The sequence below is a fragment of the Lontra canadensis genome, unplaced genomic scaffold, assembly GCF_010015895.1.
Source record: "Lontra canadensis isolate GAN:19392208 unplaced genomic scaffold, GSC_riverotter_1.0 scaffold37, whole genome shotgun sequence".
Lineage (NCBI taxonomy): Eukaryota > Metazoa > Chordata > Mammalia > Carnivora > Mustelidae > Lontra > Lontra canadensis.
Window position 1 is genome coordinate 9817088 of NW_022631031.1, and position 27098 is coordinate 9844185.

General features: G+C 40.4%; 2 protein-coding genes across 9 annotated transcripts in view; both read left to right on the forward strand.

Moving 5' to 3' along the window:
• TPD52 (tumor protein D52) overlaps nucleotides 1–18859 on the forward strand; it is a 102042-nt gene extending 83183 nt beyond the window's left edge. For 2 of the 5 annotated variants that reach the window (XM_032869138.1, XM_032869134.1), the window contains exons 4-8: nucleotides 1504–1605; nucleotides 2708–2734; nucleotides 10047–10088; nucleotides 12026–12074; nucleotides 16097–18859. In XM_032869138.1, coding sequence (XP_032725029.1) covers nucleotides 1504–1605; nucleotides 2708–2734; nucleotides 10047–10088; nucleotides 12026–12074; nucleotides 16097–16216 — 340 coding nt within the window. In that variant the 3' untranslated portion in view covers nucleotides 16217–18859. The remainder of the gene's footprint in view (nucleotides 1–1503; nucleotides 1606–2707; nucleotides 2735–10046; nucleotides 10089–12025; nucleotides 12075–16096) is intronic. The other 3 variants (XM_032869135.1, XM_032869136.1, XM_032869137.1) reach the window with 3 other exon arrangements.
• A 2224-nt stretch (nucleotides 18860–21083) lies between these two features.
• Nucleotides 21084–27098, forward strand: part of MRPS28 (mitochondrial ribosomal protein S28) — a 132561-nt gene continuing 126546 nt past the window's right edge. For all 4 annotated transcript variants that reach the window (XM_032869140.1, XM_032869142.1, XM_032869141.1 and 1 more), the window contains exon 1: nucleotides 21084–21321. In XM_032869140.1, coding sequence (XP_032725031.1) covers nucleotides 21106–21321 — 216 coding nt within the window. In that variant the 5' untranslated portion in view covers nucleotides 21084–21105. The remainder of the gene's footprint in view (nucleotides 21322–27098) is intronic.

Sequence of the window (27098 nt, forward strand, 5' to 3'; positions counted from 1 at the left end):
TTTTTCTAGAGAATGTAAAGGATGCTTTTGCTCCTTTTGTCTGGGCAGGAGAACTGAAAGGAGATGAGGATGCTTCTGTAGCTCTTCTTTGGACTACACAGGGCTCTCCCGCCCAGTCCTCAGGTGCATCTGACTCTTCTCTAACTCTGGTCTTCCACACTGTTCTAGGGGATAGAAAGAAAACCAGCCTCGTCTGTGGGCTGAAGTAATAACATTTAAGTTCCAACAGTGTTGTATGTTGACTTGCTGGAAATGCGTCAAGTCGTCCTCAGAATGACTAGGTAGGGTGGGAGGTGAGGTAGCCAGAGATAAGGAAACAGGATCAGGGAAGGTCTGAGGTCACAAAACTCAAAAATGTCGGGGCAGGATTTGAACTCTGGGTTGACCAAGTACAGAGCCAGTCTTTCTTCACCCTTCTCTCTATACAGTGCAAGACTCTTGGTTCATCGCCTCCGATGGGTGCTGGTGGCAGAGGCCCACCCCTCAATCTTCTTGTCTTTTCGATCACACAGATTTTGATACGACGTGATCATCATGCAGTTTTGTGTCCCTGCACACAGAGGAGCAAGCTTCTAGGGACAGATTCTGAAGTGTGTTCTTTACTGTCTGTGTCTTTGGTCCTGGCGCTGAGCTGGTGACCAACGGCAGTGAGGCTGATAGCATCCTGACAGGAAAGCACTAGGTGTCTGCCCCTTTTGAGCCACTTTCTCCTACAGAAGTCCAGGGAACTAGTCTTTTGACTGTGTATCACCATAAACTTTTTGTTTTTAGTATTTCATCTTGATGGGATAAGTAAAAATGCCTGAGTGTTCCTCTCTGTAATGTGAGGATCTTAACCTCTTTGTGGCTCCCATATTCATTTGTTTTTATTTTCCCTTCACTAATCCCTGGATAGATGGGAAGAGGGAGGTGGTCAATGATAGCTTTAGATTCTAGCAAATACCACACTCAAGTCATTTTCAGTGTCACACCTTTTATGTACTCTGCCCAGAGTCCCCAAGTCCTTATTCGGTAGCTCTGTGGACCTGCAAAATTTAAAAAAAAAAATTCTTGATAGCCCATACAATTTATTTGAATAATAAAGTACACTTGGGCCTTACCTTGCTTCTAATCCCTTTTTAGGACATAAAGTTATAAAAGGCATGGGAGGAATTTGATTTCATTTTTGTTTTGTTTGGCTTCAGTGGAAAAAGCCTTTGGCTAATTTTCATCTCTTCTCTGTGACTGTTTTTGCCCTGTACCCTGATTTCCTTGGCCCTGCCTTCCTAGGCCTCCTTCTGTGTGGCCGTCCCAGGGCACTGGTGAAGACAGCCCCCCAGTGAGGGCTAGGAATCGGGTGAGGCGGGTGACGCCCCCAGAGTTTGTGAGGGAGTTTGGATGTTCTGAAGACAAAATTTGTTTTAATTTTCGAGAGCTCTCTGAGAGGTGGTGATTGTGCTTTAAATAATTGCTATTAGAAAATGTTAGCTTAACTTTTCTTTGTTCTTTTATAATTTAACATAGATACAAAAAGACATCCGAAACCTTATCTCAGGCTGGACAGAAGGCATCAGCTGCTTTCTCATCTGTTGGATCCGTCATCACCAAAAAGCTGGAAGATGTAAAGTATGTCCTCATTTCTCTTTGTTCATTAAGTAACTGAGGCAAATTGAAGTATGTTATGGTTGTGTTTACCTCCCGACTTTGGCTGTGGCTAATGCTGGATTCTCTTTGCGAGTGAGGGAGGCCACTCCTTCAAACCGGACCTGAAATTGTGCCTAAATTATTTTAGGTGGAGCCTTCCGACTTTTAGGCATAGCATTCAAAACAGTCATCTTACGAGTATATTTAAGGTTGTTGGAAAATTCTGGTTGTATACTTTTGTCCTTTTAGTCCTTCTGATCATGCAGGGTAAGTATGTCTCTCTTAGTTGCAAGTTTGTGGTAGTGGGTCGAGCCTGTTGTCCCACTGGGGACACGTCCAGGATCACTGCCTGCACGCTTCGACTGAAACCTGCCTTCAGTTCTGTGTGGGACACTGTCAAACACCGTGGTGTGATGACAGCGTGCTTGTCTGTGTACTGATGTGTACTGACTTGTAAGCGCTCTCTACATCCACGCTTAGGCCCAAATCTTGATACGGAGCTTTGCTTTTCATTTTGCATTTAAATTATAGATTAGTCTGCAGAATTTTTGTGGCAATTTCGATAAAACCACTTCACAGTGCTTTTGTGTGTCCCCCATCCTGCCGCCGCCCCCTGCCCCATGTCGATTAGAATAGTGCTGAAAGTGACAAACGTGGTTTACATTTGCTGTGCTTCTGTTGGCATGAAAATTTTTTTGTTTTACCAACCAAACCCCCAGATTGCATGACTTTGTGCTTTTCATTTGTGGGGAATGTAGCTTTTACAACCAGAATTTGGTTGGTTGAATAAGTTTGGCAATCAATGTATTACATGCTCTGTACCAGAAAACCAAATGACTTGCTTATTGTATCTGGACTATCGACATTCTAAGCATTGTGTAATAAAACATAGCTTACTGGGATTCTTTGGACAATTGATACACATCTCACAGGTGCTGTCATTCCTTTTCACGCCAGCTTGTTTGTATTTTACCACAGAGTCCAGTTAAAACCTTAACACAACTCTTAAAAAGTAGGTTATTTCATTATTGTAGATTTACCAGAACTTCCTTTCTTTTTTAATGCTTACTGTGGCTTCTTGCAGATTGCAAGCCTTTTCACATTCCTTTAGGTAAGGAGAGCTCAAACCATCCCTGCAGTGCAGCTGGTGTCTAAGACAAGTGTGCTCACATAGATTGTCATGCCACGTTGGATGGTTGTTTGTCCACGACGTACTTTTTCTTGCGTTTGGAGTATCTTTTTCTCTAGTGCATACCTATTTTTAAGGGAGGGTTTCTTGTATCCCATGGGTAACGGATAAATTAAAAGAATAATTTGACACTGTGGTTCAGGGATATGGAAATGATTTTGACATTTCTTACTTTTTTTTGGGGGGTAAAAAGAAGCAGCTTAACCATGGCATACAGAATTCCTCCCTTTTAATGTCTGACTTTGTTTTTGATGCTTTCATTTCTTTGGTGCTTTTGTAAGGATGTTGGAATTCTTCACGTGGGTCCCATTATGTATCTGTAATAGACTACGTATGTATGCCTCATGATGTTAGCCTCCCATCTTATACAGGTCACTTGGGATTTTTTTTTATTATGGTAAAATATACATAAGGTAAAGTATCCCACTACTCCGTTCTTTTCCATACTCGTTTTATTAGCTTATAGTTTTTACTGTTTTTTAATTCCATATGTTCTTAAAATATACATGTAAGGAAATTTCATGGTTGCAAAAGGAAAAATCGTCTACTAGGCTTAAAAAAAAAAAACAAACCCACTTTAAAAAGATGTCATCCCAGACCATGCCTTTTAGAAGAAATCTTTGTGATGTTGAACAATCCTCCTCTCTGTCTCCCATACAGACTGTTTTATCCAGTTAATAGAGAAAACGAAGTTGGAGGAAGGACTTTTAGAGAGTAAGCAGGAAGGCAATGTGGTAGTCTCCATCTCTGTTCCCGTGAAATGCGGGTTGTCTTCTCAAGTATTCTGTCCTAAGTAAGGAAATGCGTACTTAGAGCTGAGGTCTTTCTGTCCTAATGACACTTGGCCCTGGAAGTCAGAGAAAATCATAGGGGTAAATCAACTCTAAATGCTGAATTATTTGGAGTGAAAACAGTGCTTTAAAAAAAAAAATCAGCAGTAGGAGGTGATTCTGTATCTTTGGTATTCAATTAAAAATGTCCCAAGTGTTCTAGGCAACCTGTTAAGACCATTTTATCTCAGGTTGTTTGGGTTGAGTGATATTCAGTCAGATAATCCATTCTGCTAACGGGAGATTGTATTTTGTGGGACATTGCATTTTGTGGGACGGGTCCAAATAACATAACCACAAATCACATACGGTTTTTGTATGGAAAGACCTTAGAATCTTTGAGCGGATGGAGTGGGGGATTTTTTTTTTTTCCTTCAGAGCCCATGGCTCTTGGAAGAATAAAGAGGTAAACCAGATGAAGAGTGGTGGGCAGCAAAGCCAAGTTTGTTGAGTGAGAGTCAATTTTACTGAGGATGGTACAAAACTCCCCACAAGGGAGGAGACCCGAGAGGATTACCGTTGGGAGTTTCTAAGTCTAGGGGTTTTTATGAGATATTGGCGGGTTGTTTAATCTGGTTAATACGCACCTGTCATCCAATCAGGTTTTTGTCCATATGCTCATATGCCTATCAGGGAGTTGTTCACGTGGGAAAGGGTGGAGGGCTCCCTCCTGGGTATTGTAGAATAATCCTTTTAGGAGCGAGCCTGGGTCCTTGCCTGCTTTTCTTCTGACTCTCCTCTGTTAATAATATAGCATGTATTGTTATGTGGAGGTTAAAGTAAGGCTTTTGGTTAAAACTTGGAAATTTAGAGACATGAGATTATCTTCTGAAAGCTAAATTTTATAATTTTCACAGGTTAAAAGTTGGCTAAAGTCACGTAAATCATTTCTAGGCCAAGAAGCCCTGATCGTAATCTGATTTAATGTGTTCGGATATCATAAAAACATATGTACTAGAAATACATAATAGAAAACCTATAGAAAGAAAGACCACATCTTTTAGGTCAGTGAGTCCAGGGAGCCAGTACTGGCCCCAGAAACTGTCCAGGGAGGGGGAACGTGGACAGTAGATTTTGACGGTTTCAGTCCCAACAAGGCCTTTTCTCACGTGGAGACTGATACAGGAGGCCTTTCTTCCAAGTGCTTGAAATAGCTGGTTAATCCTGTCAACTACCCTTTGTTTTGAGTCCCTGCTTACCCAGCAAGCCTAAGGCGATGATTTCTCTCTCTGACTGAATTGTGGATGATTTGCTGACGTGAATTATTAGATTCGGCAACAGTTTTTGTGCCACATTGTCAGTTAATAAATTGGCACTTGGGATTTAGAAATTTTGTCTTACACCTCAAGTGGGTGTGTGAGGAGGACGAAGCAGAGGAAACAAGAGAGATGGAGAGATCTGTTTTGAATGCCCTGAAAATTAGGTGTGGGGCGGCCAGACATGGGGCAGGGTAATGGGAGGCCCTGTAGGGACAGCCAGCTCCACCCGCCCCCCCGGGTGGTATGTTCATATCCACCCCTCTCCTGTTTGCTTATTTTCTACACATACATGCTGAGTTTTGACTCATGATTTTAATTTTTTGAGAGGAATTTTGAAAGAGCCTTCTCATTTTCCTTGGTGCCAGTATTAAACCTCAGTTTTTAGTATTCAAGTATACTATTGTAATTCAGTAGTCTCTTTATCAGTACCTTTGATATATGTAGGAGGAAGTGCTCATTAACTTTGCCCTTATTTCCAAAGGAAGTTTCTCCTTTTTATGTGTGTATTTCTTCATAAAAACCTCTACATTTGGCGGGGGGGTGCTCATTAAAGTAACTCTGGACAATTCTGCTTGCTGAAAATTTCCACCACTTGATGGGAAAAGAAATGACATCTTCTCCTTCAGAGAGTGCTTCTTGATTAGAATTTGGGAAGCTTTATTGAACTTTTCTCCCTTTCATGCACATATTTCTTAACTTCAGTTACACGATTGTTCATTCATTCATTCATTCAAAAGTATTTGTTTGAATGCTAGCCATGTGCCAGCCCCTAGTCTGGACTGTGTGGTTCGAGTTACCACTGAAATAACTGGGTAGAATGTGAAAGTTTTAAATATAATCTAATGTGAAATAAATGTTAACGTGTGTTTCCATTAAAGTCCTCAGTAGTAGTAGTAGTAATAATGGTGAATTAATTATTCTCCAGGCAAGGCTCTGTATAGTCCCTCTGAAGGAGGTGCTGTTATTTATTTATTTATTTATTTTTTTGATTGTACGGAAGAAACAAAGCCACCGAGAGATTAAGTGACTTCCCCAAGGTCACACAGCTAAGTGGTTGAAGGCTGAGACTTGAACCCCAGCAGCACCCTAGTACTGAAGCCTGCATTCTTCTTCTCCGCATTGTTTTGCTTCCCCAAAGCCATGATGGTTGAAGAATATGTCCCTTTAAGCACTGCCCTGTGGTTACCTTGGTTTATCACTTTCAGTCAAGGAATTACCATGAGGGCAGAATGGAATAATAGCACAGATAGCGTGCCTGGCACATAGTAAGCATTAACCGTTCACCCTTCCCCTCCTTTCTCTGTGTCCTACTCATTCCTTCCTTCCTCATTCCTCCTTTTATGCCGCCTTCTTCATAGTGATTAGGGGTGAAGAGATCAAGTAACTGGGTAAGAAACTAGGAAAATGTAAAAAAAAAATTCAGTTTTTTGAAAGAATAACTTTTCTAAAGTAAGAGTAAATACAAGATTGAGAAGCATTTAGTGAGAACCGGGTTGCTATCTGGTTTCTTTTTTGGTCAGTGTTTTGAGGAACCCAGATTTACATTACTACTTTTGATACTATATATTTAAGGGTTGCCATTCAAGATGGAAAAATTTTAACAACATTTGCCTTATGGTTGTTAACTAATCCTCACAATGTATCTATTAGAGACCGCTCTGGTCTCCTAGCAACATGGCTTTTTGCTTCTGAAGTTTTCCATAGTTAAACTTCAGTGAGATTGGAGATGTTAGGTAAGTTGAGGCAAGTTGAAGCTTTGTGTAGCTTTCCATAGGGAATCTAGGAGAGCAAGAACAGCTGCCCTGGGAATTACAGACTAGCCACCAACAAAATGGAATTTCATCTATATGTGGATTACAGAGAAGTTCAAATAACTGAGTAGATTTGAAATTGCTGGGTGCTCCTTGTACTCCCTATCAACATGGCTACCTCAGATGCAGGGAGACCCACACTTCATATGAATCTGTGTTACTTTGATCTCATTCTCTGTTCAGTGAGTGTATTTTTAACCTTACTGTGAAATACAAAACCTAAAGAAAGGTGCTCACAACCAAATTCAACTCCATGATTTATCACAAAATAAACACCTTATCATTATCACTTCCTTTCTTTATGTATTCCCACATAAACATTAAGTGTGTGTATTCTTCCCTTTGTCTTTGCGGCTAACGGCTAATGGAAGTTCGACACTAGCAAGTAAGACCCTGAAGGCCTTACAAGAGATGCTACATTGTTTCTTATATTTCTCAGAGTGATCATTTTTAACATTCTTCTTAAGTCACGCTGCAGAAATCATTGATTGGGGCCTGTGAGGTGCTTCATAACGTAAGTGCCCCAGATTGTCAGCTTCTGACTTGGTATTCTTGGAAGGATATTGGTAGTCCTTTCTTGTAATAACAGTGTAAAAATCAAACATTTAAAAAGTTATCTGTATTTCCAATATTATTGTTTTCTCCTGTTTACCTTATTTGTCAGTTTACCTTTTCTTCCTGACGTCTCCTTGCATTGATGTTCCACTACCATCTATCTTCTTACTTAATCGGGGGAGACCCCTTGATTAGACTCTTGTGTAGCTCTCCACTGCCTTCTTGTTTCCATTCTCCATCCCCTGATAATTCTGGGTGACTTACAATTCCGTTCTTCAACTTTTGTGGCCCTAGAGCTGATTTCTTACATGTAGGATAATCCTGAAGTAACTTGTGCTCCAGATGTTGAATTTACTACGATTAAAACTTGATGCACTTAGAATGCGTTTTATGATTATTTCTTCCACTTTGCCTTTGACCCCATTCCCTCTTAACTAGCTTGTATGTTCAAGGGGCACAGAGCTCCCCAAATGACCATTGGAAAGAATGAGCTTTTACATGGTGCTTAGGGACAGTGGCTAGGATTAGCTGTGGACTTCTGAAATTGGCAATTTTGCCACCTATTTCCTCATTTTGTCAATACTGTGAATTCAGTGAGTGAGTCCCACGAACAAGCAGTTTATCACACATTCAGCTGTAACTCTTCTCCTTTTGCCAGAATTTGGTAATTTCTGCCAAAATGAATGTTCTAGGGAAGAGTCTTGATTATGAGGAACAAAATATTGTGTAAATTAGCTCACCTAAGAAGGGGAATGTGCTTCACAGAAAGAGAATCCAAGAAGAGGAAAGGAAGCAAGTCCTGGACCCACCCAGACTAGGCGTGCTGATTGGAAAGCTGGTAGAAATCAAGGTTGCTTCCAGAAACCAAGGAAACCATCGTTCCTCTCCCACCTGCTCCCCCACTCCCCCTAACTATACCCACATGGTCCTCTCTCCTTCCTTTCCTCTACCTCCTTCTGTGCTTCTGTTCAGTACTTTTTTTGGGAACTTGCTTCCTTTGCTGTCTTGCAGCTTTGCCCTTCCTGGTCCCATAAAAGGTCTTCCTCAACATCTAAGCCTGCATAACTTTATTAGCTCATGTACTTAGCCACTAACTGACCAATGACTTAGTGTCCTAATTACAAAATCCCAGGATAAGAAAAGAACCTTAATTGGTCTCTTTTCCCCCCCCACCCTTTTCGTTCAGTCCAAACAATTTGTAGATGAGCAGGAGGTTCCTTGTGGTTAGGGCTCCACTGATCCAGTTATCATCACTGAGGATGATGGAAAGTGGCTGGAGAAATGTGATTATGCAGACAGACTTTACAAGGGTCTAAGCTATCACAAACTACTGTATTTAAAACAATTAGAATTGTAAACTAAGAAGAATGATTTTTATTCCTCTTTGTCCTTCAAATATGGATCCAGCCCACTGCAGTGGATCAAGGAGGAAAAGAATTAGCAAATTCCTCTTAGAGAATAGTCTTATATCCAAGTTATCTACCACTCTTATAGTATAGAGAGAATGGTGAGCTGTATGGCTCTTTGCTTCTGTCATGTACAACATTACGTATGAAAATGTTCAAATATTTTACCAATTATTTTGATTGTGAACTGCGAGCATATTTTGATTTATGTCAAGATCATACTCCCATGTCACTACATATTAGTGCAAAACTAGATTGCGGGAGTTTCTTTTGAAATGCATTATCATTTGTAAAACAGATTCTTTTGAGAAAACTAAATCACACACGCAATATTCAAATATAATTGAGAATACCTTGGACTGTCCAGCTTAACCACAGGAAAGATTTCCTGCCAAAAGTGCTGTGCCAGTGATCAGAATATTTCAAGGACAGCAATCATATCATCAATTTACGGTGACTTTGTGAGCCATAATATTAAAGTACTTTCATTTTGTGAGATGGTCTCTATGGGAGATGGCTGAGAGTAGATAACCTTGAACCTGGGTGGTCAGTGAACCACATTGCCCTAGAGAAGGAAGCTGGTCCTGGTAAAACAAAGGGCCAGATGGTATTTGAATGACCATTAAGAACATTTAGTTAATGGGGATGAAATACAAGTGTCTCTTATTAGAAAATTGATACTACTATTAAGGAGTGATCTCTGATCTGACTTGAAGTTGTCAAATAGGTGATTTATTTTGGTCTGATCACAAATCTGTGGGAGAAAAGCAGCTGCTGGTCAGCCTCATTTGTGTGTGTGTGTGTGTGTGTGTGTGTGCGCGCGCGCGCTCGCGCCTCTACGTGGGCTTTGTTTTTTTTGAGGGGAGGCGGTGAACATTGAATTAGGAATCAGGAAGACCCAGGTTCCATTCTTGATTCTACTACGACCCTGGGTAAATCATTTAGCTTCTGAGCCTTGGTTGCTAGATGACCCACAGTGAAAGCACTGTAGTTTCCAAAGTGCTGTAAAATGTAAGGTTGAATTATTAGTTCTATCAACTTACGTGGTTTAAATTGGCTCATGAAGGAGCACCTGACTGGCTCAGTCCGTGGAGCATATGACTCTTGATCTTGGGGTCATGAGTTCAAGCCCATGTTGGGTATAGAGATTATTTTAATAGATAAATAAATAAACGAAAAAAATTTTTTGAAAAATTTTTAACAAATTGGCTCATGAATAAAAATAATTTTGGAATGACTTTGATCCCCTCCACCTCAAAAAGTAGATTAAGTCTTCATGGTGCCAGAAGAATAAGCTTCTAGAAAGAAGGGTTTTATCATGTCTAATCACGGTACTAACTTCATGTCTATCTCTTTTTAATGCTGCCTCTTAGTATCCGCTCCATTCAACATTCAATTAGCATGCCTGCTATGAGGTAAAGTATATTTTTACAAAATGTACTTGATCTTACTTAGTACTTATTCTTTACTTAGCTGTTGAACTTGAACTGTTCTGAAACAGAGACCTAGGGTTCTGCTGTACGTCAGCTGAGCATCCATACTCTGTCAGTTTTCATTCACTCTACGTGTGATGTTAAGAGGGTGCGAGAGATACATTCAAGATTTGTGATTAAAAAAAAAATTATCTCTCTTATATTTTGAAAACCCATAATATTGTTTCATATCTTTAATCTGCTTAATTGAAAACACGAACACGAATCATATAAACGAAGCTGCTTTTTCGCAGCTATAATACGTGTCCCACCACATCTGCCTACATTAGCTTTAATTGCTCCTCTTCTCTTCCATCCTTCCAGTTCCACTTCCCTCATCCCATGGTGACATTTGGAGCCAGCTGTGATTTAATTGTATAGTCCGCTTTCATTATGAAACCCGTGCAAGTGACGTATGTTATTACCACGCTTACCTCTCTAGGGAGGCAGAGGACTCCCCACCCCCAGCCATGATTTTTCTTTTTTTTTATTTATTTTCAGCGTAACAGTATTCATTGTTTTTGCACCACACCCAGTGCCCTATGCAATCCGTGCCCTCTCCAATACCCACCACCTGGTTCCCCCAACCTCCCACCCCCCGCCCCTTCAAAACCCTCAGATTGTTTTTCAGAGTCCATAGTCTCTCATGGTTCACCTCCCCTTCCAATTTCTCTCCACTCCCTTCTCCTCTCCATCTCCCCTTGTCCTCCATGCTATTTATTATGCTCCACAAATAAGTGAAACCATATAATTGACTCTCTCTGCTTGACTTATTTCACTCAGCATAATCTCTTCCAGTCCCGTCCATGTTGCTACAAAAATTGGGTATTCATCCTTTCTGATGGAGGCATAATATTCCATAGTGTATATGGACCACATCTTCCTTATCCATTCATCCATTGAAGGGGACTTTTAACCATACATGCTTGGCTAAACTTGTAGCAAACTTTAGAAGTATCTGGAGAGCTTGTTAAATCCCCCTGTTTGCTGGGCCCCTCCTCTGGTTTCTGATTTCTGTAAGCCTGAGGTGGGGCCTAAGGACTTGCATTGCCAACAGCTTCCCAAGAGTCACTGATGCATCTGGAGGCCCGCCCCTTGCCACTGGCTGCCCATCCCCACTGTGGGAGGGAAGAGACCCCGTGTTCCCTTCTTCACCTTTTCCATCTAGGGTAACATGAAGCATATTCGAGGTCAGGTGAAGTCTGGCAGTTTGGAAACCCAGATGTGAGCAACATAGGTGCTGTGATCCTCTGTAATTAATACAGATGAGTGGGAAGGCCTTGAAGGCCTGGGCTCCGAGTGCTCTGTCCCCCGGAGAAGCTTTGTGATATAGACGAAACCACATCTCTTCCTTTCGGTCTCCCTTTCTTGGTCTCTAATGCTGCTCCCTGGAAACCAGGAACCTTGTTCATGGAAACTTAACGTGGTCTGCTTGTCCTTCTTGGGGATGTGGGTTACCGTAGGGCTCTGGCCAGGCAACATGGGAATTTAAACTCGAGTTTTATAGTACGGTCACCAAAGGTAAAGTGGCATGTCTAGATGGGTGAAATGACAGAAGCGATGTTCTACATGCCTTTGTTCCCTCTCCTCACACATGTACTGGACTCCATCTGTTGTCCTGTATGTCTGAGACAGGCCGTTTGTGGAACTGAAGGCCTTGTTGTCGAAACCTTAGACCCGAAACGGATCACCTTACCTAGTAATGTCCTATCTAATGATGCAGATTTGTGTGTGTGCCTGCACACACATGTACAGTTAAATATATCGGTCTCTTCGTTGACCGAGAATAATGGTGAAGAGGAATACAGTCAACTAATGACGCCAAGCTAGTGAGTTTTGTTCAGTGTTTATAATAGAACTCTTTTTCTTTCTCTCTATAGAAACTCCCCAACTTTCAAATCATTTGAAGAAAAGGTTGAAAACTTAAAGGCAAGTAGAGATGAATAGTGATGTCTTACTTGGTACCTTAATTTTTTTTTTTTTTTTGCTGTGGGTAAATTATTCTCATTACTCTTTCTCTCTAAAAGTATTTAAAGAGCTTTAATAACTTTATTTACATTATTATGGGTGATATATTTTCTTTTAATCCATTTTTTGAGTGTATGTTGTAGCATGGCAGAAGCTAAATGCTGAAAGGAAATGTAGGATTTAAAAAGCAGTAGTACTCAAGAACTTTGTGTGACTCAAATACTTTTATAACCAGATAAAATTTAATATAAATTTTATTGTAGAAAATTAGTAAGTACATTACAAAAGCACAAAAAGTAACACACAAAAAAGTTGGTCCTATCACCTACAGTCAGAGATATGTATGTAGTAGAACTATGCCTTTGTGCTTTAAGAAGGAATTAAGCAAATACCACAACATTTTCCTATGTCATTAAATATTCTTCCTCAAAATTAGGTTTCATGATTGCTTACATGTACCCTCTGACAGATAATCTTTGTTCAGTCCTCAGTTAGTAGACATTTAAGATAATGATGGGGATGCCATGGTGATCATTATTGATGATGCATGGTTTTATTTTTTGATGGCTTTGATTTCAGGGAAGGTGGGCATTTTTCCACGACTAGCTTTCTTAATTTGTAAATTGTATTATTTTCAAAATTATATTCAAAATTATAAAATCACCAACTCTTAGGATAACCAGTGGCCAGAAAGGTTTTCTTAGGTCCCATCTACTGCCCAACCTTCTCTACAGAATTTGTGCAAAGCCAGTATTAACTTTCTTCTTAAACTAAATCTGTTAAGTACTGTAGATGTTTTTAAGGATTAAAGGCATTATCTTAAACCCTTTATATAAATCTGCTTAAAAACAAATAATTCAGATTCAGTCTTTCAGAATTGTAACCGGAGTCACTTATTTCTAAATGCAACTTTTTTTCTTTCCTTTTTCCTTTTTTTTTTTTTTTAAGATTTTTAATTTTTTTCTTTTTTTGACAGAGACACAGTGAGAGAGGGAACACAAATGGGGAGTAGGAGAGGGAGAACAGGCTTTCTGTGGAGCAGGGAGCCCAATGCAGGGCTTGATCCTAGGACTCGGGGATCATGACCTGAACTGAAAACAGACACTTAAGGACTGAGCCACCCAGGTGCCCCTAAATGCATCTTTCTTAAATTGCAGAAGCAGGGGATGCTTATGGAAAGAAAACCAAACACTCCTCCAAGACCTGGATCTTTTTTTCTTGCACAGACACAAATGCACACCTTTTCTCTTTCTACATAAATGCATAAACATTTTTCAGAAAGGAATCACACTGCACAGACAGTCCTATAACATTGTTTATTCAGCCCCCACTAACATACGTGCTCTATGATCCCACAGACACAGACACCTGTTCCTTTTAGTTACTGATGCTTCTCAAAGGCCTAGAATAGTCCTTGGCACATTGAAGCTGCTTAATACATATTTGATGAGCAAAATATTTATCCTAGTCATTCTTCTAGGTCAGTATGAGACCTACTTTATTCTTTTTAATGCCTAGTCATGTATTTGAAAATAGACTGTACATTGTAGAAGTCAAGGCTTACTATAATTCAGTTCTCACTATTTGAGGTCTATCGTGATAAGCCTCGCTTTGAAATCTGCCTTAAGCATTAGTTTTTGAAATGACTGGTTGGAAAACCAGACAGCTGTATTCTTTTGCCATTGAAGGTGAGGAGAAAAATCCAGGTCATTTACTACATACTCTCCCTCTGAGTATATTTAGCTTCTATGAACTGTGGTGAAACTTGGCTTTTGAGACATGACTAGGCACCATTCAGATAAAAAACTTGTAATTTTTTTAAAAAGTGAAATTTGTGAAACATAACCTCAAAAGACTGTAAAATACGGTTATATGCTTGGGATGTAATTTAGCTAGATTACATTTATATTCAATTAAACATCAGGTCTCCATGTACTTAGGTTTAGATTTTGGATTGATTCATGGATCTGGGATTATTGGGCATTTGCCATGTGACAGGGGTAAGCCTCAGAGATACCACAGTGAGCAAGAGACAGAGACCCTTTTTGTAAGATGGGTAGACAATTTAATGGTCAATGAAAATAAAGTGAGGTCAGGTGCCATGACAGGGAGACTCGGGGATGCAGTGGGACCAGTAGCGGGAATGTCTGACCTGGCCTAGGAGGGAAGATAGGGGAAGGCTTCTCACAGGACACAATAATATAAATGGAGGCTTTGAGGTTGAGGGGAATGTTTGCAGCTTTGGAGCCCTTTTCAGGAATACCAGGAACTTTGCTGTGCTTGTAGGGTAGTGAGCAGGAGATGAAGCTAGGGCGACGGGTAGGCCACACTAAAGAATTTGGACTTGAGGCAATGGGAAGCCCTTAAAGGATTTCAAACAGTGTGGGTAGTGTATGCTGTGCATTTTGGAAAGATCACTGGTGCCCTGCAGAGCTGAGGGAACGAAGACTGGTGTCAGGAAGACTAGTTAGGACAAAGGAGTTGTACTCCAGGCCAAGATGGTGGTGGGACAAGTAAGGTAGTGCCCATGGGACAGGTTTCAGAGATGTTTAGAATTTATTTATTTATTAAGATTTCATTTTTATTTATTTATTTGACAGAGATTACAAGTAGGCAGAGAGGCAGGCAGAGAGAGAGAGGGAGAAGCAGGCTCCCCGTTGAGCAGAGAAGCCCGATGTGGGGCTCGATCCCAGGACCCTGGGATCATGACCTGAGCCGAAGGCAGAGGCTTTAACCCACTGAGCCACCCAGGTGCCCCGAGATGTTTAGAATTTAGAAATGACCTCCTGAAAGTCGGCATTGGATTGGATGTGGCACAAGACGGGAAGGATCAAGGATTCTCTCCCAGGTATCCGACTGTGCCAACTAGGTAGCTGCTACAGCCAATTAAAGTCTTAAGGAGGAATAGAGAAGGGACTAGTTGTGGAAAGAGTCCTGCATTAGACGTGTTGAATTGCAAGGGTTTTAAACTTTTCCTGTAATAAAGAAATGTGTTTTAATAAGTTAGTAAATATGCAGTGGACAAAAGTCGTGCAGATTTTCCAAACAGTTTAAGGATCGTGGATGGGAAACCAAAGAGAGTGAGAGAAAATTTCAGCTAAATTCCAACTGATAACGTGGCTAGTCAGTTATGATTCACCTAAGAGCAGGGTCAAGTTAAACCTACCGTGAGTTGCTTTGTGGGTTACTGACTGGTTTCCCAATGTGAGTCAGCTGTCTCGTTGGTCAGTAAGGAGATGTAACAGAGAGCATAGGTAGTCAGTGTTGTTAAGGATGAAATGACATAATAAGGGTTTTGAAAAGCATAAAGTATGATACAAACGTAAGGCAGACCTATTCATGCATACAGATGTTCACTGACAGAATTTCAGGCCAGATAAATTGGAGTAGTGCTTCACACACTGTAACTTGTCTAGGAAGCCCCTGGAGATCTCCAGATGGAGGTGGGGAGGCTGGGCTGAGCCTACATGTCTAACAGGCTCCCAGGGGACACTGAGTCAGTCTGGGGATCCTTGCACCACACTGTAAGTAGCAGCGCATTAGGAGGTTTTATGCTGTAACTGGGAAAACCAGATCGATTTCTTTGCTTGTCAGATTCAGTATTTCTTGAATGAGTGTAGCTGAATGAACAGTCTGATGGAGCTAAAGTGTTTTCCAAATATTGAGAGACTTCCAATAGATATTTGAGAGTTAATAGGTCTTCAGAAGTTTTTTGGGCAGATTTTCCTGGGAGGAATGATGAGCAGATGGGAAAAAAGAGGAGCGGTCTGAGTATTCCCGCAGAGGACCCCGCACGGTTTTCTGTTTAACTGCGTGGAACACTGCAGCAGTACTGAATTCCGCGCCTATATGACCGTCGCTGGGCTAGCAGGTTCCGGATGGATTTGATCCTCAAAGTAAAATTTGAGTTACTTTTTGGCAGAGTCAGCTGAGTTTATGTTTCATGACGTCTTGTCCTTTTTGAACTTTTTTTTTTTTTTAAGTCTAAAGTAGGGGGAACCAAGCCAGCTGGCGGGGATTTTGGAGAAGTCTTGAATTCAACGGCAAATGCCAGTGCCGGCGCCCCAGAGCCTCTTCCAGAACAGACGCAGGCGAACCCGTGAGGCCCTCACCTTTGTTCGGCTACCCACTGCCAGATGCTGCAAGCAAGATCCAAGCACTTCTTGTCAACAGTCGTCGCCGTGAATTTCCACCAGATGTGCTTTCACTTAGCTTTACATACTCATTTGACCAAATAGTTTGTGGGTTGAACAGAATAAAACTATCTTCACCTCTGATTCCTGGGAAAAACCCTCTAATGTGCATTTAAAGGCCCTGATTTAGGAAACACTATTATAAAACAACACCAACACCACATGTAATCCCTGGGGATCCTCATTAGAATGATCTAAGAAGCTTCAGCTTATCATACTTGCTTTCCTCCTTTACAAAATTGCTGTGGATCTGGGATGCCACTTTGATCTTTGTCTTCAATACGATTTTCTTGTCTCCTTCTTGAACCTCTGGGTATTTGATTGCTAACTAAAATGTTCTTTAAAATTTCCTGAATCCTGGTTATTACAAGTTTTGGCATAATTTTCTTTAGCTCCGAGGGAAGAACAACCAGCTACAGAAAATGTTTCTTGAATAAACATTGTTCTGGTAGAAGGTATCTTGTATCTTGTGTGTCTGAAGACAGCAGACTAAGTACAAAATAAATTAGCTCGACTTCTAGTTTGTTACAGTTTGGTAAGTGACGACATGCGCGGCGGTTCAGAGTCCTAGGTGACTTGAGAGCGGAACCCTCACATTCTTGTCACCGTTTGTGATAATAACCCGTTCAGTGTATTTGTTATTATGCCACTTCTCTCGACTTACTTGTCGTGAGACTAAATTTCTAGTTTCAGAGTAGGTTGCAAAATAACATTTTGATTCAGGCGTCTCCTAATTACCAGTAGGTTGGAATAGGAACACTCATCACCTGTTCCCTTCAAAAGCCTGAACATTGTTTAGATCTCAGTAGCTGTAAAAATGCTAAAATCAATCACATTAGGGGGAACGTTGCTGTCTTCATTTAATTCATTTAGCACCATTTAAAAATGAGCACACAAAGTTGTATGACTAATATAACTTGAAAAGATTTTATACTAAGGGGTTGGTGGTAACTCCTGAGGATTTAATGCATAAGTGATACTGTAGACATTGCCCCTCTACTTTGAAAAAAATGGCAGGGCTGAATGAACCAAAGCCTCTAGAAGTATCTGCATGGAGGCCAAGGTACTCTCTTCTAATTATTTACTTATTTGTCACTATGACCTTTCATTATTCTGTGTATGGTTATGGCCTATAATGTTGTATTTGTTATTTATCAAGCTGTAATTATTTTAGTATTGTTTATGCCAAATGTTAATTGCCAAGCTTGGAGTGACCTGAGGCTTTTTTTTTTTTTTTTTTTTTAAGCATGACTAGATTTACTTCAGGATAAATTATCTTACGAAAACCAAATTTGAAAAGCCACAAGTGTTGGTTGTTATGAGTAACACGCTGCCATTCTTGATTGCTAGAGTTTTTGTTATAGCATTTTAGATGCAACCGAAAATATGCTCTATTAAATGTGAAAAGCCTAATAAATTCTGTATATGAGTCTTATAGGTCTCAATATTTATTGTGAGACCAGTGGTCTGAAAACAGCTTGTATTAAATAATCAACTGGTGTCTATACAAAAAACAAAAAACAAAAAACTTTTTTTTCTTAACTATCTGCTTTAAATCACTGCTTAATGGTGTCAGACTAACATATATATTATTTCCTTGAAGAGGCTTTAAGGCAGTTGCCCAGTTGTTGAAGTGCTGTCCTGGAGGACTGGATCTGTAAAAATTTTGTCTTTTTATAGAAATACTGTGGTTACTCATCATAACTGTTAAATTATTGTTTTTTCCAACCAGTCTTTCATTTTTTTTTCTTTTTTTTAAAAATCACAACATCCTCTTTTCATCACATTGTTTTTTGGGTGTCCTGCCCTGTTACTATCTTTCAACTTTAGCTGAGTCGAATATATTCAGATCTCTGCTTTATAATGAGAAATGATAGACTAAGGAATGGAAAATGGGATGGTAGTATGTGGGTACTTGGTGATGGTCATGAAAGAAATTGGGAGAATGGCTTTTCCAGACATCTACCTTTACTTAATTTCAAATGATTTAATCTTTTGCAAAGTACTCTGCATCTTAAAAGTAGTAGTAAAAAAGTAGTGAGAAGTTGAATTTAGACAAACATATGGAGGTAGAAATCTTATTCAGAATAGTCATTGTGGAAGATTCAATATTACGAATTCATAGATATTTAAGAAATTTGGAACACAGTAATTATTAAAAATACCAGAGAGGTCCTGGTCACGCTATTGAATTTTGTGTTTGACACTGAAAGAAAACAGTAACTTGAGAGTGAAATCTCAGATGTTTAAGTGAACAAGAAGTGTGAAAGAAGGAAATCCCTGAAATTAAACCCTTTTTACAAAGGATTGTCTTCAATTTATGGAGTTTGTGGAAAATAAAGCAAGAGTTCTCATGCTTATGAGGCCAAAGTAATCAATGGAAGAGAGAATTCACTGGATTATTCTTTTAGTAACTCAAACTACTGAAATAGAGAAGGAAAAAACACCTTTAATTTGGAATCACTGTTTCTGGATTTGTTTATCATGAAATGCACACTGTATTTTTTTTTTTTTGTATAGTATTTGAAAACAATAAAAATTCTGTAATTTGGGTATGGGTTCTTTTTGTATGTATTACGTGTCAGGGAAAGAGGTGAATCCATTATTACAACTTCTTTCCAGACACTTGGTAATTTAGATATGGGGAAAAAACCGTAAGTAGCTATATGGAATTAGTGTATCAAAACTGAACAAGCTACATGTTTATTATAAATGACTATTTGGTTTATGTATGTAGAGGAGATGCTGCATAAGGTCCCAAGTCAACATCATATGTGTTTCTTTATAGCTTTTAAGACCCAGATGAAAAATCAGATTTTCTTGCCCATACCAAAGAAACATTTGGTGATTAATTTGGGACCGACCTATTGTAATTGGATTAATTATAGAGACTGTTCGGTTAGACTTAATATAAAGCAGTTATCACTTTTCAGTAAACCTGCAAATCTTATACAATTAATGTCCATATTATTCAGACTCTGAAATCAAAATGAACCAAAATCACAATGAGTGGAAACAACTCTTAGTTTATAAGCCTTCAGAGGGCAGGGGCTGCAAGTACCTATCACCGGCCAGGATTTCGTACTTACATAAATGCTACTTGGTGACTAAATTTCTTGTTAACTCTCATACACAATTTTGATTACGGAGTGAGGTGGTTTGATAGTGTGATTCTTTTAATTTGGTGGTTTTCCTAGCATACAGGAAAAACCCAACACCAATTTTGTTGGAATATTTGTAAGTGGGTATGATTTTTTTGCTTTAACACTCCATTTCACCATGCTTTGTTCTTCTTGGTTTCTAGGATCAATTCTCTTAAGCTAATGGCTTGGCTTTATAAGTGAGGAAGCGAAATCAACCTTATGTTGATGTGCCAGAGGTCAGGATTACAGTCAGAACTAGAACTAAGGGGTTCTTGAGGTCACTGGCCAATGCTCTTTACAATTTACCACTTTTTCCTGAAGGGAAGTATAAGTAGCAATAGCCACAGATAACAACGCAAAAATGTCTCAGGTAAGACTTCATTATTGGTCAAAGAAGATAAATGGCTTAAGTGCCAAGAAGGAGAACACCCTGGAGTTTCTTAAGCACCCTAGTGAACTTACGTAAGGATTACCCTAATTGGCTAGTAGTACTAAACTGTGTGGTGCATACAATTACACACCGTTCCAAGGTTCATGTGGAGAGCATGAGAAGGGGGAGGGTTAGAGGGAGAATCAGACTCCCTGCCAAGCAAGGGAGCCTGATGTGGGACTCAATCCGGGGACTCCAGGGTCATAACCTGAGCTGGAGACAGTCGCCCAACCAACTGAGCCACCCAGGTAGTCAGGTATTACTAAAAAAGGGCTGTGGTCACATAAAAATTCCTTCTGTCAAAGTACTTGTAAATGAACTGTAAAGGGCCTTGTCACCTCCCCTAAAATAACTGTGGGTTAATATAAAACTGATAGAAGATAGATGGACAGCTTAGTTTATCAACACTTGGTTTTGAAAAGGGTGGGCAAATGCTGGGAATTAACATTGATGAGGAAAAGGGAGAAAATCATGAATGAGGGTGGGAGTCTGGTGGCATCTGTTTAGGCACATTCCGAAATGTAATTAGAAGGAATTGTAGCTACCTACAGGTGACAAAAACGTCTCAGAAAGATTAATTTTTGAACCTCAGTGATCTCAGAAGAGGCGGCAAAAGACAAACTTGGATCCAGGATTTCACACACGTTCATTGAACCCCATTGTGTGCCTGGTTTCAGGGATCCAACAGCCAAGAGTTTACAAATTTGGGAAAGCAAAGCGAAACACTGTTAAGTAAACTATACAGCAATATTAAGAATGCTAAATGGTGCAAAGGAAACCCGGGTAGTCCGACAATGTGTTTGGGGTTCCAGTTCTAAATAAGGTAATGACGGAGAACCTCCTATTTGAGCAGAGACCCGAAAAACAAGCCTTGTGGCCAGCAGGGGTAAAAAGCCCATGCGGTGGGGCTAGCACGTCTCATACGTAATACCAGAAATTGCAGGAGGACAAGGGCCAAACGATGCTCTGAGGAACGAAATTCCTGAAAGTCAAAAACACTTTCCATGAAAAACCTAGCAGACCGCAGCCAGTAGGGGACCCCCTAGGCACCACCGATATAATTCACCGATTTTAGTATAACCATCTCGCCGCACGCCCGCTCCCTACACAGACTACATTACACTCCCGGGTCGCCCGCGTTCGGCAGGAGGGTGGGCCATTCGTTGCTCCGCCCCGTGGCCTGCGCGCCTGCGGAGAGGTCCAAGGTCAGAGGTTGCGGAACCGTCATGGCGGCGCTGTGCAGGACCCGTGCCGTCACTGCCGAGAGCCAGCTCCGGCGAGTGTTTCTCCTCTCTCGGCCTTGTCGAGGCGCAGGCACCGAGAGTAGCTCCGGGAGTGAGAGTTCCGATTCCGCAGAGCCTGAAATGCGCCAAGGCGGCTTCGCGAGCGCTCTGGAGCAGCATTCGAAGCTGTGGCGGAAGGCGGAGCTCGGGCAGAAGACAGTGAGTGGCGGGAGCTCGCCAGAGACGCGTGGGACCCGCCTGGGGCTGGGGTTTGAGGGGAGCCCGGGCGTGGTGGGTGGAGTGGGAGTCGAGGCGGAGCCTGGGGTAGGGGTGTGGCTAGGATCAGGGGTGTGTCTTGGCCTAGCGGCGGGCTAGTCCCAAGAGAGCTAGTGGTTGGCGTTTTTCTCCATTTGTGGTACTTCTGTGCGGCAGTTACGTGCTGGACCCCCGTTGTCCACACTCCTTTGCGCCCATCTTCCTGGGTGAGTGCTGGACGGGAAACCAGCAGGGAGCGCTGCCAGTGAGGCGCTCTGGGGGCGACTCCTGGGTCTCAGAGACAAATTGGACTCACACCGGGGAAGGTCGGGGTCTCTGCCGTCTAGTTTTTTATACACAGAAGTTCCAGCATGGAGCTTGGTGTCTGGCGTGCAACGCTCTTTATAAATACTTAATTCAGTGAATAGTTGAAAGAGAATTACTGTCTCTGTGAACTTGAGCAGATTGATTTAACTGGCCAGTGCTTTGCTTTCCTTTTCTGTAAATGACAAAAAAAATTTCCACATGTTTCAGGCGATACTTTGTAAAAATAGGATAGAATTACTGGATAAGTGAAATGGAAGAGATAGGCATAAATACGAGTCACAGTTTGTTTTTTTTTTAATTAGATTCAATAGACATGAAATTGGATGTCTGGCAATGTTAAATTATGTAAAAATAAACGCTCTCAATTTCTGTATGCATTTCTTTGGAGAACAGCACCCAACAGTTCACAGCCTGGCAGTGTCCTGGATTATAGAAAACTACCAGGAATTTAGTAGTAATTGTTAATAATTATTAATGGCAAAATTTTCCTAAAATCCAAGGATTAGAAGAAGCCTGTTTTATTAGGTTTCTATTTGCTCCCGTAACAAGTTACCACAAGTTTAGTGGTTTAAGACAACACAGGTTTATTATTTTTAGTGCTGTAGGTGAGAAGTCTGGTTGATGTGTCACTGGGCTACAGTCAAGGTGTTGGAAGGTTTTGTTCCTCTCTGTAGGTTCTGGGTGGGATCTGTTCTTTGCCTTTCCAGCTTGTAGAGAATGGATACATTCCTTGACTTACTGCCCCCCTTCTATCATTTTTAAAGCCAGCAACAGTAGATTGAGTCCTCACATCATATCAGTCTGACCTCTCTTCCAGTTACAAGCCTGTTGTGATTACTTTGAACTCACCCAGATAATGCAGAATAATCTCCCTGTTTTAAAGTTAACCGATTAGCAACCTTAATTCCATCTGCAATTTAATTTTCCTTTGTTATGGAAGGTAACATAATCACAAATTCCAGGGATTAGGATATGGACATATTGGGAAGGGGGGTGCATTTTTGTCTATCATACCTGAAGAAGTCATAAAATTCTAAAAGGATGCTGGTGACTGACCTGAAACTGACTAATGGATGGATTTAAATCCATCCTTGGTGCATGTGAAGATTAAGTGTGGTAAAGTAAGAAATATATAAATATAATTCACATTTCCCTTCCCCAAAATACTTTTATAGGTAAGGGATTTCCTTATTTCTCATCTTCCAACATTTCTCACTCACACCCCTTCCTGCATGCTTTATTACCACATTCCAGACACATTCAGAAACTACCAGAAAGTAATTCTCAACCGCTGAGTTAATTGTGGCAAGAGTGAAATTACAACATCATAGATAGACTGTTTGAAACGCCATATGGCGATCATACTTGGGGGTTTCACATGGTTAAAACTGTTTGTTTACTGAAGGAAACAACTAAAGTATTTGAGCATGATCTGGATTCCATTGCCTTCCTTTCCCTTTGGTTTTTCCAAGAGGAGGCTGGAGTGTTTCTTGGAAGTCCAGCACGGCTATTAGAATTGTTCATTCCAGTTTAGGCTGAGTAGAGTCTCTCCGAGCACTTTTTCTTTCCTAACACAGTTTAGAAAACATTATTCTACTAGATGGAGGTTAAATGTATTTGGTTATGGGGTGCCTGGGTGGCTCAGTCAGTTAAGTGTCCGACTCTTGATCTCAGCCCAGATCATGCTCTCACAGTGAATTCGAGCACCAAGGTGGGCTCTTCTTTAAAAAAAAAACAAACAACAAACATGTTTGTAACTTGTGGTTCACATATTCAAGATTTTTCAACTTTTCCGTTTAATGGAAGGAAGGAAAATTCCCTGGAGAGGAGGGTGTCAGGAGGCTGGGTTGTAGTCTCCATTCTAAGAGCTCTTAGCTTTGGAACATTTCCAGTTATGTGGAAACCTTTACTCATTCTTAACTGATGCCACTGGCTCCAGTGGTCATTATACTCAGTGGACAGAGTTAACTTCCTAAAGTTGGGCTGTGTAATCAGACTTAATGAGATGTTCTTTTTGCTTTGCTTGAGAATCTTATAAGCCCTTCTTCTCACTGCCTACAAGATTAAATACACATCTCTCCATTACCACCCTGCTGCCATTCAGGACCCAGTCCAGTGCAGAGGTTAGAGTTTAGGTTGTTTCAGGAGACCAGGATTCAGAGACTGGTGCAGCCATCTTACCCATTAACTTTGGGTGAGTTAATTAGCCTATCTTAGTTTGCTTTCTTATCTCAAAGTGGGCATAGTACTCTGGGGTTATGGTGGAGTTTGCATGAAATAATACATTTTTTTTTTAAAGATTTTTTATGTATTTGACAGAGAAGGACACAGCAAGAGAGGGAACACAAGCAGGGGGAGTGGGAGAGGGCGAAGCAGGCTTTCCGCTGAGCAGGGAGCCCGATGTGAGGTTCAGTCCCAGGACCCTAGGATCATAACCTGAGCCGAAGGCAGACACTTAACCACTGAGCCACCCAGGCACCCTGAAATAATACATTTGAAGTTGCTCTCAGTCCAGGGACTGCTGCAGAGTAAGCTTTAACTTAGTACATTTTAGCTTTGCGTCCTCAGCCATTTCTCCTCCAATCTCCTGTCTTCAAGGAATAGTTTCACAGAGAGAGATGCTTCCAGGATTGCACAGTTCTTTGAATGAAATCCCACTGCTTTCCTAAATAATTAATAAAAATTAAACTTTAAGTAAAACAAACAAACAAACATGCACATGCCATTCTGTTTTTTTCTAATTTAAGGTCATTTGTAATCATTAGTATGTTAACTTGTGGTTCCCGAATAACATGTGCATACTTCAGAATAAAGCTTTTCCTGGCTTTTTACCCCACTAGAATATAAATTTCAAAGAGTAGAGACCTTGTCTGTCTTGTTCTATTATATCGCCAGCACCTAGCACAGTGCTTGACCTTTAGTGGGCACTAATAAGTGTTTGCCGAATGGGTGAATGAATGAAAGTACACATAGTGCATATTTGAACTTCAATGTACCTGGGCTGTCTTTGTTTTCCTTCTAAATTTTTATTTAAATTCTAGTTAGTTAGCATGTAGTGTAGTATGGCTTTTAGGAGTAGAATTTAGTGACTCATCACTTACATCATTACAAGTGCCCGCCTTAATAGCCATCACCTATTTAATCCATTCCCCACTCACCGCCCTCTATCCACCCTCAGTTCTTTATCATTAAGACTTTCTTTCCCCTCTCCCCTCTTATTTTCTTCCCTTCCCACACATTCATCTGTTCTGTTGCCTAGATTCCTAATGAAATCATTTGGTATTTTTCACTTAGCATAATACACTAAACCCGTCCTTGCAAATGGCAAGATTTCATTGTTTTCGATGGCTGAGTAATACTCCACTGTTTACATAAACCACATTTTTATCCATTCATCAGTCATTGGACTTGGGCTCTTTCAGTGGCTTGGTTATCATTGATAATGTTGCTATAAACATTGTGGTGGATGTATCCCTTCCTATATGTAATTTTTTATCTTTTGGGTTAAAAACCTAGTAGTGCAATTGCTCAATGGTAGGATGGTTCTACTTTTAAGTTTTTAAGGAAGCTCCATTCTGTTTTCCAGAGTGGCTGCACCAGTTTGCACTCTCACCAACAGTGTAGGAGGCTTCCCCTTTTCTCCACATTCTTGCCAACATCTGTTGTTTTGTATGTTAATTTTGCCTGGGTTGTCTTTGAATTGAGATGTGTGTTATTGCTCACAGTTGTATAGCTAAGAATAGTACATATTTTAGCATTTACATATTAGCATATCAGTTAGGTGTGCTTGTCCAGAATAATAATCGAGGAAAAAACAATTTTAAAAGTAAAGAAACTGAAAATACCACATTAACTTTAATTAATTAAAGGGCTTATTGAAGTTTTTAGTGGTTTTCTGACTTATATTTATGATGATGAATATGAGCAGTTGTGAGATGTTAAAAGAGATTCAGCTTTGTGAAGAAACTTCCACTTTTTGAAGTTTCTGGATCTAATGAATTGGAGAGTATCTTGAGTTTACAAGATGAATGAAGTTCATCTTTGTTGTATGGTCAACATTTTTGAAAAAGTATAAAAATAATATTTGCTTACTGTAAAAAGGAAATTCAAGTAGCATTGAAGATTATAATGGAAATGTAAAAGCCTCCCATTCCTTTTTCTTACTTTTCAGGCTGGACAATGTATTTATTTTGTTTTTGTTTTTGTTTTTGTTTGTTTGTTTCTTTTTTTTTTTTTGGAATAGCAAATGAGATCATAGGGAATAATTTGAAAGTGTTTTTTTTCTTGTTGTTGGTGGTTGTTTTTTGTTTTGTTTTGTTTTGTTTTTTTGAGAAATAGAAAGCAAGGGAGGAGTAAAGGAAGAGGGAGAGAGAATTTAAGCAGGCTTTTTCCAGTGTAGAACCCAACATGGGGCAGAATCTCATGACCCTGAGATGATGACCTGAGCCAAAATTAAGAGTCAAATGCTTGGGGTGCCTGGGTGGCTCAGTGGGTTGGGCCTCTGCCTTTGGCTCGGGCCGTGATCTCACGGTCCTGGGATCGGGCCCTGCATGGGGGTCTTTGCTCAGCAGTGAGCCTGCTTCCCCCTCTCTCCCTGCCTGCCTCTCTGCCTACTGGTGATCTTTGTCTGTCAAATAAATAAACAAAATCTTTAAAAAAAAAAAAAAAAGAGTCAAAGCTTAACTGACTGAGCCACCCAGGCACCTGTAAAGATTTGATTTGATTTGATATGATTTTTTAAAAATTTTATTTATTTATTTGAGAGAGAGAGGAAAAACAGTGGAGGGAGGGGCAGAGGAAGAGGGAGAAGTTGACTCCCTGCTGGGTGCAGAGTCTGTCATGGGGCTCCATCCCACGACCCTGAGGTCATGACCTGAGCCAAAGTCAGACACTTAACTGAATGAGCCACCCAGGTGCCCCTAAAGATTTTATTTTTAAGTAATTTCTACACCCAAACACAAATTGTTTGGTACTGTTTTGAATTATATTATTCCTGTAGACGAGTGTAAGCTCTGGATTCAGATAGTTTTGGTTTGAATCCTGGTTCTTTAGTCATTTACTAGCTGTTTTTTCTTGGGAAATTACTTAATATCTCTATATCTTCTTTTCCTTTTTCTTGAAAAAATACTTTGTCATGAGGTTGTTAATGAGATTAAATGAATTTATTATTTAAGCACTTTGCACGCGCAGGGGCACCTGGGTGGCTCAGTTGGTTAAGCCACTGCCTTCGGCTCAGGTCATGATCCTGGAGTCTCGGAATCGAGTCCCGCATCGGGCTCTCAGTTCTGCAGGGATTTCGCTTCTCCCTCTGACATTCTCCCCTCTTATACTCTCTCTCACTCTCAAATAAATAAATAAATAAATAAACACTTTGCACAAATGCCTGATGCTTAATAAGCACTCAGTATAGTTTA